At 64.1% G+C, this 13,742-nt stretch overlaps 2 protein-coding genes across 2 annotated transcripts; one reads left to right on the top strand and one right to left on the bottom strand.

Annotated features, from left to right (window-relative positions):
- Nucleotides 1–378: 378 nt before the first annotated feature.
- On the bottom strand, nt 379–7,587 carry CYP4F22 (cytochrome P450 family 4 subfamily F member 22). Its single transcript, XM_074929842.1, has 13 exons — nt 7,576–7,587; nt 6,405–6,596; nt 4,958–5,102; nt 4,439–4,492; nt 4,226–4,353; nt 3,454–3,581; nt 2,202–2,469; nt 1,611–1,677; nt 1,406–1,535; nt 1,199–1,332; nt 1,049–1,113; nt 862–944; nt 379–622 (listed from the first exon to the last, which is right to left on the bottom strand). Exons 1-13 carry the CDS (start codon nt 7,585–7,587, stop codon nt 379–381), a joined length of 1,650 nt encoding a protein of 549 aa, XP_074785943.1.
- Nucleotides 7,588–7,995: 408 nt separating this feature from the next.
- On the top strand, nt 7,996–13,225 carry PGLYRP2 (peptidoglycan recognition protein 2). The gene is made up of 6 exons (XM_074930022.1): nt 7,996–8,047; nt 10,362–11,204; nt 11,987–12,197; nt 12,282–12,576; nt 12,692–12,733; nt 13,131–13,225. The coding sequence occupies exons 1-5, from the start codon at nt 7,996–7,998 to the stop codon at nt 12,692–12,694; spliced, it is 1,404 nt and encodes a 467-aa protein (XP_074786123.1). The 3' UTR covers nt 12,695–12,733; nt 13,131–13,225.
- The last annotated feature ends 517 nt before the right edge of the window (nt 13,226–13,742 follow it).

Here is a 13,742-nt window from a genome sequence, read left to right as displayed (position 1 = left end):
GGGACATGTGGCCTGGGGGGACATGGCCAGGGATGGGGACATGTGACATGTGGCATGGGGGGGCCATATATGGTGACATGTGGCCCAGGGGACACGTCCGTGCCAGGATGGTGACATGTGGCATGTGGCCCAGGGGACATGTCCATGCCAGGACAGTGACATGTGGCATGGAGGGACATGTCCATGGATGGTGACATGTGACATGGGGGGGCCATATATGGTGACATGTGGCCCAGGGGACACATCCATGCCAGGAAGGTGACATGTGGCATGGAGGGACATTGTCCATGCCACGATGTGGCTCACGGAGGACACATCCCCCCTGCCCTCCCCGTCCCCCTCCCCACCACCACAACACTGTCCCCTCTGTGCCACCGTTTATTCACGGCTGTCCCTCGGGGGTGGGACACCCCCCACGCGGGGTGTCCCCGTGTCCCCGTGTCCCTCAGGCCCCCCCGGCAGCGGCTCCAGCACCAGCCAGAGCCCGTCCTCGGCGCGGAGGATGAGCTCGGTCTTGCGGCGCGGTGGCCGCCCCGTGTCCGGCCGGATGGCGAAGCGTGTCACCGTCAGCGCCGTCACCACCTTCAGCTCAGCCATGGCGAAGCTCTGCCCGATGCAGTTCCTGCCACCACGTCCCCTCTTTGTCACCTCCGCGGTGGGGGGACACATGGAGGACAGCAGACCCGCCCCCCACCCCCCACCAGCTGAGCGGTGCAGGGGATGGTGGAACCTCACCCAAACGTGGCGACGGCGTTGTCCCCGTGACACCCAAACGTGGCCGGGGGACAACCACCCCACCTTGAACCCAACCAGGCCGCGGGGGTGACACGTGGGGACGCTCGTGTCCCCACCATGGCCTACCTGGGACCAGCGGAGAAGGGGATGAAGTCCAACGGGGACCGTCCCTGGCTGTTCTCTGGGCTGAACCTCAGCGGGTTGTAGACCTGGAGTGACACGGCCACTGTCACACCGTGGGGACATGATTGTCCCTGCCCACGGTGATGGGGACATCCCGCTGTCCCACGGTCACGTCACCAAGTGGCTCTACCTGGGGGTCAGGCCAGATGTCCGGGTTGTGGTGGGTCCCGTAGATGCTCAGCAGGCAGATGATCCCTGGTGGGATGGAAACGGCCACCTTAGGGACAGGGGACAAAGGAGGGACGGTGACACTGGGGACACCTCGCGCCCTGAGCCGTACCCTTGGGGATGACGCGTCCGTCCCGCAGGGCGATGTCCTCGGTGCAACGCCGGGACACGGCGGTGACGGGGGGATGAAGGCGAAGACTCTCCTTGATGCACATGGTGGTGAAGGGCAGGTGGGACAGGTCCTCCCTGGGGGCGAGGGACAGTGACAGCGGTGTCCCCAAGCCCGGGTGGCCGGTGGGTGACACCGGGGACCTCTCACCATTCGATCTCCTCCACGTCCCTGCCCCTGAGGAGCTCGCGGACCTCCTGGCGGCACCGCTCCTGGTACTGGGGGTGGTGGGCCAGGTTGTAGAGTAGCCACGCCAGGCCACTGGCCGTCGTGTCGTGGCCTGCAGGGACAAGGGGTGAGCGAGGGGACACGGGAGTCCCCACCCCACCAGTGACACTTGGTGGCCCGTCCTCACCCTCGAACATGAAGGTGTCAGCCTCGGCCGAGATGGCCTCGTCCGACAGGGTGTGGCCATCCTCGTCCTGCAAGGGTGAGTGTGGCAACCAAAGGCCCCCCCTGGCCATTTGGCCAACCCTTCCCTGGGCCACCATTGCTCCCCTGGGGCCACCACCATATGGCCAACCTTTTCCATGGCCACCACCAGGCCCTTGGTCACCACCATCTCCCGATGGCCACCACCCTACAGCCAGCCCTTGCCATGGCTACCACCATCCTCTTGGCCACCACCAGGCCACTATGGCCACCACCCCATGGCCAACCCTACCCATCTCACCCCAGCACTATCTTAGCGAGCAGGAGAAGGTCCATGAAGTCCATTGACCACCACCCTATGGCCACCACCAGGCCCTTGGTCACCACCATCTCCCTATGGCCACCACCCTACAGCCAGCCCTTGCCATGGCTGCCACCATCCTCTTGGCTTGGCCACTATGGCCACTACCCCATGGCTAACCTTCCCTATGGCCTGAACCATCCTCTTGGCCACCACCAGGCCACTATGGCCATCACCCCATGGCCAACCCTACCCATCTCAGCCCACCACTACCTTAGCGAGCAGAAGAAGGTCAATGAAGTCCATTGGCCGTCCCTGGTGGCCCTCCAGCCAGGCCTGGTGGCCCAGGCGGTCAAGGGCCTGGCGCCGGCTCTGCACCACGGCGGCGGTGAAGCTGTGGACGGTGGCGCAGGCCCGGGCGAAGCGGCGCCCGTCGGCCGAGAGGCGGTAGAGCCACGTCGGGTGGTGGAGCAGGCGGTGCTGGCGTCTCACCACCAAGGTGCTCAGCTCCAGGATGGCCTTGATGTACTCACTGGGCTGCCTGTGGGGTACCGGGGACCACTGGGGATGGCCACTGTTGGCCACCAAGCATGGCCACCATGGGCCGTGGAGGATGGCCACCACAGGCCATGGAGGATCCTGTGGGCCACTGGGGACAGCCACCACAGGCCACTGAGGATGGCCACCGTGAGCTGTTGGGGATGGCCACCGCTGGCCACCAGGGATGGCCACCACAGGCCATTAGGGATTGCCACTGTGGGTCACTGAGGATGGCCACTGTGTGCCACTGAGGATTGCCACCAAGGGCCACTAGGGATGGCCACTTCAGGACACAGAGGATGGCCACTGCAGGCCATTGGGGATGGCCACCTCTGGCCACCAGGGATGGCCACCATGGGCCATTGGGAATCGCCAATGAGGGCCACCAAGGATGGCTACTGTGGGCCACCAAGGACAGCCAGAGTGGAGTACAGCCACCATGGGCCATTGGGGGTGTCCACCATGGCTCACTGAGGATGGCCACCATGTGCCATTGGGGATGGCCACTGAGGATGGCCACTGCGGACCACCAAGGACGTCCACCATGGGCCATTGGGGATGGCCACCATGGGCCACCAGGGATGGCCACTGAGAATGGCCACTGCGGACCACCGAGGACATCCACCATGGGCCATTGGGGATGGCCACCATGGGCCACCAGGGATGGCCACCCCCCTGGCCACAGTGAGCTTCAGCGGGGACATGGGGTGGCCGTGAGGACATGTGGGACCAGGGTGGGGTGACACCAGGGTGGGGACTCAGAGCCGGGGGGGGGGGGGGGATGGGGGGCAAAGCGGGACTAAGGGGGGACCCCAGGAGGGGTGGGGGAGCCCTGAGGGTTGGGATGGGGGGACCTTGACGGGGGCAAAGCCCAGGGGGGACCAAACAAGGGTGGGGGGGACCCAAGCAGGGGACAGCGCCAGGGGAAGGGGGGTCCCTCGTGGGGGGACCCCAGGACGGGGGGACAGCCCGGGGTGACACTCACTCCTGGCAGCGGCTCTCGTGGCTGAAGATGCATTTCTGGAGGGTGTCCAGGGTGAGGAGGCTGAGCTGCGCCAGCACCTCCAGCCCCAGCCGGCCCCCCGCCGCCCGCGCCGCCGCCCGCCACTTGGCCTGCGGGCAGGGGCAGGGGCTGGGTGCAGGTCGGGGTGCAGGCAGAGGGTGCAGGATGGGTCTGGGTGCAGGCAGAGGGTGCAGGACAGGGTGTGGGTGCAGGATGGGGTTTGGGTGCAGGTCTGGGTGCAGGACAGGGTCTGGGTGCAGGATGAGTCTGGGTGCAGGCAGGGAGTGCAGGTTGGGGTCTGGGTACAGGCAGAGGGTACAAGACAGGGTGTGGGTGCAGGTTGGGGTGCAGGTCAGGGTGCAGGCAGCGGGTGCAGGCAGCGGGTGCAGGACAGGGTCTGGGTGCAGGTTGGGGTGCAGGTTGGGGTGCAGGCAGCGGGTGCAGGCAGCGGGTGCATGGTGCATGTTGGGGTCTGGGAGCAGGCAGAGGGTACAAGACAGGGTGTGGGTGCAGGTCTGGGTGCAGGCAGTGGGTGCAGGCAGGGAGTGCAGGCTGGGGTCTGGGTACAGGCAGAGGGTACAAGACCGGGTGTGGGTGCAGGTCTGGGTGCGGGTCGGGGTGCAGGCAGCGGGTGCAGGACAGGGTCTGGGTGTGGGTCAGGGTGCGGGTCGGGGTGCAGGTCAGGGTGCAGGTCGGGGTGCAGGTCGGGGTGCAGGCAGCGGTGCAGGCAGCGGTGCAGGCAGCGGGCGCTCACGTGCAGGAGGTGGGTGCTCTGGTTGAAGACACCCATGTAGGACCTGAGGACGTCCCCGTGGAAGGCGGGTGCCAGCAGGCGCCGGTGTCGCGCCCACTTCTGCCCGTGGCTCAGCAGCAGCCCGTCCCCTGTGGCGCGACACCCGGCTCCGTCCGTGGGGCACCCATGGGTGCTGCCCCACACCCCCCCGCCACCCCCCCGGCACCCACTCACCCAGCCAGGGCCTGAGGAAGCCGTAGAAGAGCTGGTCCTTGGGGGCGATGGCGGCTGCGAGAGAGCGGGGCGGGGGCGGCTGAGGGGTGTCACCGGGGGCCACCGGGTCCCCTCAGGACCCTGCAAGGTGGGTGGGGTCCTCAGGGAGAGGGTGTCCCCCCGCTGCACCCATCACCACCGCGGGATGGGGTCCTGGGTACAAACAGGCCACTGTGCTGGCCATGGGGACACCTTTGGGTGGCCCTGGGGACCCTCAGGGACAGGTTGGTGGCCACCATGGCATTTAGGATGGCCATGGGGACACCTCTGGGTGGCCCTGGGGACCCTCAGGGACACGTTGGTGGCCACCATGTCATGGGCACCCACTGGCCCAGCCAAGGGTGACCTCTGGGTGTCTCTGAAGACCCTTGGGGCTGGTGGCCACCACAGGACGTGGCCAGGTGAGCGAGGCAGCCACAGTGACACCTCTGGGTGGCCCTGGGGACCCTCGGGGTTGGCTTGGTGGCCCTCGTGTCCTACCTGCGGCCAGGAGGATGGGCCGGAGGGTGGCCGGGTGGAAGAGGCGGAGGATGGGCAACCACGGCGAGAGCCACCACAGGCAACCATCGCGGTACTGGGCCACCAGCTCGTCCACCCGCTGCAGTCCCTCCTCCGTGTTCTTCCCCTGCGCCACGGGGCACCGCGGGGCTCAGGGACAGCCTTGGGGACACCCTTGTCCCCAAGGCCACAGCCAGCCTCGGGCACACGCTTGTCCCCGGCTCGTGGCCAGCCTTGGGCAAATGCTTGTCCCCAGTTGGTGGCCAGTCTCGGGGACGGTCCCAGTTTGGGTTCACGGCTGGTCTCGGAGACACCCAGAGTTCACGTGCCAGCGCTGTGTCCCTGCCGGTGTCCCCACTGTGTCCCTGCTGCCACCGCCCTCAAGGTGCCACCCTCCTGTCCCTGCCACCCCCTCCAAGAGTCACCACCTTGTCCTTGCCACCCCCCAAGTGCCACCCCCTTGTCCCCACCGTCACCCATCCCAAGTGCCCACCATCACCACAGGTGCCACCATCACCTTCCCGCTGTCACCATGTGCCACCACCTTGTCCCCAATGTCGTCTCCGCTGTGTCCCTGCCATTCCCTCGCAGGTGCCACCCTCCTGTCCCCACTGTCCCCTGTCCCAGGTGCCACCACTCTGTCCCTGTCGACCCCCCCCCAAGAGTCACCACCTTGTCCTTGCCACCCCCCAAGTGCCACCACCCTGTCCCCACTGTCCCCCATCCTAAACGCCACCACCCCCACCTAAGTGTCCCTGTCACCCCTCCCAGGAGTCACCACCCTGCCCCTGCTGTTCTCCCCAGGTGCCACCACCCTGTCCCATCTGGGTCCCGTTCTAGATGCCACCCCATGTCCCTGTCCCCCCCGAGTGTCACCACCCTGCCTCTGCCACCCACCCCAGCTGCCACCCCCTGTCCCCACTGTCCCCTGTCCCAGCTGCCACCACTTTGTCCCCACTCTGCCCTGTCCCAGGTGCCACCACCCTGTCCCCACTCTCCCCTGTCCCAGCTGCCACCATCCTGTCCCTACTGTCCCCCCCCAGGTGCCACCGCCCTGCCTCTGCTGTTCCCCCCAGCTGCCACCACACTGTCCCTGCCATCCCCAGCTGCCACCCTCTGTACCCACTGTCCCCTGTCCCAGCTGCCACCACTTTGTCCTCACCGTCCACTGTCCCAGTGTCCCCCCCAGGTGTCACCACCCTGTCCCTGCCGCCCCCAGGTGCCATCACCACGTCCCCGCTGTCCCCCCTGCCCAGGTGCCACCACCCTGTCCCCACTGTCCCCCCCAGCTGCCACCACCCTGTCCCTGCCATCTCCAGCTGCCACCACCTTGTCCCCACTGTCCCCCGTCCCAGCTGCTGCCACCCTTCCTCCGCTGTCCCCCCCCCCCCCAGGTGCCACCGCCCTGTCCCCCCCGCTGTCCCCTCACCATGCCGGTGTGACCCAGCAGCCAGTTGCGCCACGGCGGCCGGGGGAAGCGGCGTAGCTGGTGGCAGGTGGCCCGGAAGCGGGTGACGGTGACCACGGCGTCCCAAAGCCACCGCAGCAGCAGGGCCAGCAGCAGGGTGCCGATGGCCGCCACACCCAGGGGACCCAGCGCCACCGCCATGGCCACCGCGCCCTGGGGACAGGGCAAAGGTCAGGCGGAGGGGTGGCCGTGGCACCGCGGTGTCACGTGGTCCCGCAGCGGAGGTGTCATCGGGCGCATCCGGGTGGCTTTGTGGTAATGCGTGTCCTGGTGGCTTTGTCCCCTCACGCGTGTCCTGGTGGCATCGTCCCCTCATGCGTGTCCTGGTGGCTTCATCCCCTCATGCGTGTCCTGGTGGCTTCGTCCCCTCACGCGTGTCCTGGTGGCTTTGTCCCCTCACACGTGTCCTGGTGGCATCGTCCCCTCATGCGTGTCCTGGTGGCTTCATCCCCTCACACATGTCCTGGTGGCTTCGTCCCCTCATGCGTGTCCTGGTGGCCTCGTCCCCTCACACGTGTCCTGGTGGCATCGTCCCCTCATGCGTGTCCTGGTGGCTTCATCCCCTCACGCGTGTCCTGGTGGCTTCGTCCCCTCACACATGTCCTGGTGGCTTCGTCCCCTCATGCGTGTCCTGGTGGCTTTGTCCCCTCACACGTGTCCTGGTGGCTTCGTCCCCTCACGCGTGTCCTGGTGGCTTCGACCCCTCACACATGTCCTGGTGGCTTCGTCCCCTCATGCGTGTCCTGGTGGCCTCGTCCCCTCACGCGTGTCCTGGTGGCTTCGTCCCCTCACGTGTGTCCTGGTGGCTTCTTTTCCTCACGGGTGTCTTGGTGGCATCGTGCCCTCACACATGTCCTTGTGTCTTCATGCCCTCACATGTGTCATGGTGGCTTTGTCACCCCATGTGTGTTCTCGTGTCACACCCCCCTCCGCATGAACACACACACGCCCGCATACGCATCCTTTGCCGCACACACATGCACATGCACACACACACACGTGTGCACACATGTAAGAACATCCGTGCGCAGCCCATGCACCCCCCGCACTCCCTGTGCGCACACACAGGCACACACACGTATGTACGCACACACCCCATGCACATGCAACACACGTGTGTGTGCACACGCACCTCATGCACCATGTGTACTTATGTACGCCCCCAGTAGACACGCACATGCGTACACATACACATACATGCACACACTAGTACATGTACACATATATACATCCCCCTTGTGTGCACACACGCGTGTATGTACACACACGTGTGTATTCACCCCATGCACAAGCACACCCACACACATGTTCACGCCTGTACACACCCCCCCAACATGTGCAACCACCACACATGGGTTGCAGAACCACGCCGCTGGAAGCACCCACACCACACACACGCGTGTGTCACCCTGCCACACCCCTCTGCGTGTGTGTGTGTGTGTGTGTCCCCTCCCCGCCCCCGTCCCCCGCCCCCGGTGACATTTGTGTCGGGTGACAAAGTCCAGCAAGGCCACGACACGGGACGCAGCGACCAGGGGCCGAATCCTGCAGCATGTTCCTGTGGCTCCTCCTGGTGCTGAGCGTCTGCGCCCGGCCCGGCACAGGTAGGCACACGCCACAACACGCCATGACACGCTATGACATGCTACAACACCCCACAACATGCCACAACATGCTGCAACATGCCACAACATGCTACAGCACAACCCCACACACCACAGAGCACCACAACACACCGTGACATGCCACAACATGCCGCAACACGCCACAACATACCACAACACACCATGCCGCTCCGTGATATGACACAACACGCTAAAACACCCCACAACATGCCACAACATGCTACAGCACAACCCAACACACCACGGGACAATACGACACACTGTGACATGCCACAACATGCTGCAACATGCCACAACATGCTACAACATGGCACAACACACCATACCGCTCCATGATATGACACAACACACCAAAACACCCCACAACATGCCACAACATGCTACAGCACACCCCCACACACCGTGACATGCCACAACATGCCACAACACATCACAACATGCCACAACACTCCACAACACCCCACACCGCTCCATGATATGACACAACACACCAAAACACCCCACAACACACCACAATGTGCTGCAACACGCCACAACATGCTACAACATGCCACAACAACACCCCACCCCACTCCATGATATGACACAACACGCTAAAACCCCCCCACGACACCCCACAACACACCATGACACGTCACAACCTGCCACAACACCCCACAACACGCTACAGCATGCCACAGTACATCACAACACACCCCGGTGGGCAGCCACATGCTACAACACGCCCCAACATGCCACCACACGCGTGTGGCGAACACAGTGGCTTCTCCAAGACTTTTTTTGGGCCAAAATGTCTCCGGTTGCTTTTTTTTTCCCTAATTGGGGGGATTCTAACCCAAATTTATGGGTGGTGCCGGGCGGGGGGGGGGAGTGGGTGGGACGGTGAGGGAGGGGCTGCACCCACTTTTGGGCTCGTTCAGCTTCAGTCAGGCTTCGGGTGCTCATCATGGGTGCAGTCACCCCGGTTTGGGGTGCTTTTGCCTTTTTTTGGGGGTACTTTCACCTTTCGGGAGAAGCTTTTCCCTTTTTTGGGTTATTTTCACACTGTTTTGGGTGCAGTCACCCCGCTTCGGGGTGCCTTTGTGATTTTTTTTCGGGGTGCTTTTGCCGGGTGCTTGCAGCCTGTTCTGGGTACTTCAATCCTGATATTTGGGGTGTTTTCACCCTGGTTTGGGTGCACTCACCATGTTCTGGGTGGTTTTGTCCTGATGTGGGTTGTTTTCATCCCGTTTTGGGTGCATTCGCGCTTTTCCTGGGTGCGTGCGCCCTCCTCCGGGTGCTGTCACCCCGGTTTGGGTGTTTTTACGCTGTTGGAGGTGCTTTCACCTTCCGTTCACCCTCCTCCGGGTGCTGTCACCCCGGTTTGGGTGTTTTTACCCTGTTGGAGGTGCTTTCACCTTCCGTTCACCCTCCTCCGGGTGCTGTCACCCCGGTTTGGGTGTTTTTACGCTGTTGGAGGTGCTTTCACCTTCCGTTCACCCTCCTCCGGGTGCTGTCACCCCGGTTTGGGTGTTTTTACGCTGTTGGAGGTGCTTTCACCTTCCGTTCACCCTCCTCCGGGTGCTGTCACCCCGGTTTGGGTGTTTTTACCCTGTTGGAGGTGCTTTCACCTTCCGTTCACCCACCTCCAGGTGCTGTCACCCCATTTCGGGTGCATTTGCTCCGTTTTGGGTGCATTCACCCTTTTCCTGGGTACTTGCGCCCTCCTCTGGGTGCTTTCACATCGCTCTGGGTGCATTCACCCAGTTTTAGGTGTTTTCACCCTGTTTTGGGTGCATGTGCCCTTTTTTGGGTGCACTTGCCCTTATATGGGTGCTTTCATCCCATGTTGGGCGCATTCACCCTGGTTTTTGGCTGAAATCACCCTGTTTTGGGCCTTTTCACCCTCTGCTGGGTGCGTTCACCCCGTTGTGGGTGCTTCCGTCCTGTTTTGGGTGCATTTGCCCTATTTTGGGTCCTGTCATACTGGTTTGGGTGCTTTCATGCTGTTGTGGGTGCATTCACCCTGTTTTGGGTGCTTTCACCCTATTTTGGGCGCTTTCACCCTATTTTGGGTCCTGTCACACTGTTTTAGGAGCTTTCACCCTGGTTTGGGTGCATCTGCCCTATTTTGGGTCCTGTCACCCTCTTTTGGGTGCTTTCACCCTGTTTTGGGTGCATTTCCCCTCATTTTGGTGCCGTCAACCTCTTCTGGGTGCACCCTGGGAGACTCTCGCCATCCCTGCACCCACGGGTGCCCCCCGACCCCGCGGGTGCCCCTCGGCGCCCGCCCACACCCCCGTCCCCTCCCCAGGTCTCCCACCGCGCCACATGGACTCCGTGGTTCAGATCCTGGAAGCCCTCGAATCGACCGGCCGCGGTTCCTCCGTCCCGGTGACGGCGCTGGCGCGGGCGCTGGGGGGCTGCAGCACCCCGGGGTGCCGCGCGGTGCTGGGAGACCCCCCCCACATCCCTCCGGCCCCCGCGCCAACGCTCAGCCACGAGCAGTGGGTGCTCTTCACCCAACTCCTCCACCACGATGCCGCGGCCCCCGAGCGCGGCGCGGTGTTGGCACCCGACGGTTCCACCGTCGCCCTCGGGCCCCTCCTTGCCGGCGTCGAGGTTGGCCTCAAGCGGGCGGCGGGGTGGCCCCTCCCCACCGTCGAGCCACCCGTGGACGCGCTCTACGCCGTCACCATCACCGAGGCTTTGGCGACGTCCTTCCTCTTGGCTCGTGACGGTGATGGCAACAGAACCACGCTGGGACCCGGCGGCTGTTGGGATGACGCGGATGACCCCCAAAACTACACCCTGCTGGGACCCCCGTCACCCGTCCCCGATGCCGTTGCCAACGGGGCGATGGACGGGGTGCTGCTGGGTGCGCAGCTGGCCCGAGCACCCATCCCACTTGCCGACCTTCTCCGGGGCTACTACGGCACAGGCAATGGCACGGAGAAGGGGCGACCTCCCAGCAGTTACCGGCGGCGAGATTTTGGGGTGCTGACGGGGCCGGGGAAGCTGGAGGAGGAGGTGGCGGCGATGCTGAGGGTGCTGAGGGTGCTGCCACCCACCCAGGAGCTCCTGGAGGACGTGGGGCCGGAGGAGGCGGTGGCCATCGCTCGCCGAGCGGCGCGGGACTTCACGGAGGTCTATGTGGGTAGGGAGGTGGCACCGAGTGGTGATGTCACATCTGTGTGTTCCCCCCCCAAAAAAGAAATTAGGTGGGAGGACGGGTGGAGAGCTGCACCCTGGGTGGGGCTGGGGGTCCCCAGTGTCACCCGAGTAAAGGTGACACCAGGGTAGAGTCAAGCTCTGAGAGCTGACTGGTGGCACGTGGCCTGGCGTGGTCAGACACCGCCACGTCCCCTGGATGGGCACTGGTGTGTCCCCATGGTGGTGGCCCCTGGATGGACACCATCATGTCCCCTTGATGGACACCACTACGTCCCCTGGATGGACATTGGTGTGTCCCCATGATGGGCACTGGTGTGTCCCCAGATGGTGGCTCCTGGATGGGCACCACCACCATGTCCCCTTGACGGACATTAGTGTGTCCTCACGATGGTGGCTCCTTGATGGACACCATCATGTCCCCTTGATGGACACCACTACGTCCCCTGGATGGACATTGGTGTGTCCCCATGATGGGCACTGCTGTGTCCCCAGATGGTGGCCCCTGGATGGGCACCACCATGTCCCCTGGATGGACACTGGTGTGTCCCCTGGACACTGGACACTGCCACCTCCCCAGCCAAGGGACACCCTGAGCAGATGCTCCGTGTCCCCTCCATGAGGGGTCCCCAGGAGGACACCACCAAGTCCCTGCCAAGCTGGGCAGATGCTCCATGTCCCCAAGACCCCAAGGGGACATTGCCACATCCCCAACTACCCATGGAACCCGGCCAATCCCCTTCCTCCACCACCTGCCTTCCCTCGCAGAGTGCCCGGCCATCGTCCCCCGGTGCATGTGGGGTGCCCGTCCCTACCGGGGCACCCCAAAGCCATTGACCCTCCCTTTGGGTTCCGTCTACATCCACCACACCTTCGAACCCAGCGCGCCGTGCCGCACCTTCCACGCCTGCGCCGGCGCCATGCGGGCCATGCAACGCTTCCACCAGGACACCCGCGGGTGGGATGACATCGGCTACAGGTGAAGCCCCTGTCACCGTCACCGTCACCCCACCGCAGTTTCCGTCACCCGGTTCAGCTCAGCTTCACCCATGGGTGCTTCCAGCTTCGTGGTGGGGTCGGACGGGTACGTCTACCAAGGTCGGGGTTGGCATTGGGTCGGTGCCCACACCAAAGGCTACAACAGCAAAGGCTACGGCGTGGGCTACGTTGGAGACTTTTCAGCCGTTTTGCCGGACGCGGACACCATCGCCCTGGTGCGGGACGGGCTCCTGCCCTGCGCCGTGAAAACCGGGCGGCTCCACCAAAACTACACCCTCCGTGGCCACCGCCAGATGGGTCACACCGACTGTCCCGGCAACTCCCTCTTCCGGGAGATCGAGACCTGGCGCGGGTTCAAGGTGAGCATCGAGTTTGGGGGTGTCACCCCGTTGGGGGTGTCTGGCCCAGTCCAGTGTGGCCGGGAGGGTGGGTGGGGGTGTGGGTGGGGCTGATGGTGGATTCTCTCCTTCGCAGTGAGGACCAGCCCCTGCGGGACAAGGTTGGCTCGTGGTCCAGGTGGGTGTTGGGGATGGGCTGGATGGACACTGGTTCAACAGAGGTTGGCCCCAGTGGCCACTGGCCTGGGTGGGTTGTGGTCCAGGTGGCCACCAGCATGATGGTCACCAGACTGGGTGGACTCTGGTCCAGGTGGCCACCAGTCTGATGGCCACCAGACTGTAGACCCTGGTCTAGGTGGCCACCAGCTTGATGGCCACTAGCCTGGATGGACCATGGTCCAGGTGGCCATCAGTCTGGATAGACCCTGCTTTAGGTGGACCCTGACCCAGTGGATGCCAGTCCAGATGGACCCTGGTCCAGGTGGCCACCAGCATGATGGTCACCAGACTGGGTGGACCCGGGTCCAGGTGGCCACTAACATGATGGCCACCAGCCTGGCTAGACCCTGTTTTAGGTGAACCCTGACCCAGTGGATGCCAGCCTGCATGGACCCTGGCCCAGAAGAACCCCGGCCTTGAAGGCAACCAGCCTGGAGAGATCCTAGCCCAGAGGGTCACCAGCCCGCCTGGATCCTGGCCCCACTGGCCCAACAGACCATCCCCGTAGCCACAAACGCAATAAAGTCAGTGTTAGACCACCAGCTTTGGGTGGTCCCTGGAGAGCGAGAGGGAAACTGAGGCACGGGGTGGGGGGTGGCCACGGGGTCATGGGGGAGGACGTAAGCGAAGGACCCAGGTGCCCGGGACCTGCTGCAGGGCTGGGTGCTGCGACACACCCGTGACACCCAAAGAGATCCCCCCCCTCACCCCCAAAGAGACACCCTCCCTCACCCCCCACTGCTATACCCCACCCCCCCGAGACGGCCACATCCAGCAGCCCCATGCCACAACCCCCACACTATAGTGCCCAGGATCTCCAGTGCCCGTTCACTCTGAAACCTAATGATGGTGTTAAAGCTGGATGTATGTAAACAGCCGCCAGGGTAGCCAGACCCCACTGTGGGGTGGCCCCGTGTGGGTCACCCTTCTCGGCGTGGCCCGAACCGTGGCCAAGCGTGAGCTGGGCC

Source organism: Athene noctua, chromosome 31 (genome assembly GCF_965140245.1).
Source record: "Athene noctua chromosome 31, bAthNoc1.hap1.1, whole genome shotgun sequence".
Classification (NCBI taxonomy): Eukaryota; Metazoa; Chordata; class Aves; order Strigiformes; family Strigidae; genus Athene; species Athene noctua.
The sequence above is the reverse complement of the archived record's forward strand: the minus strand, read 5'-3'. Positions and strand labels throughout refer to the sequence as shown.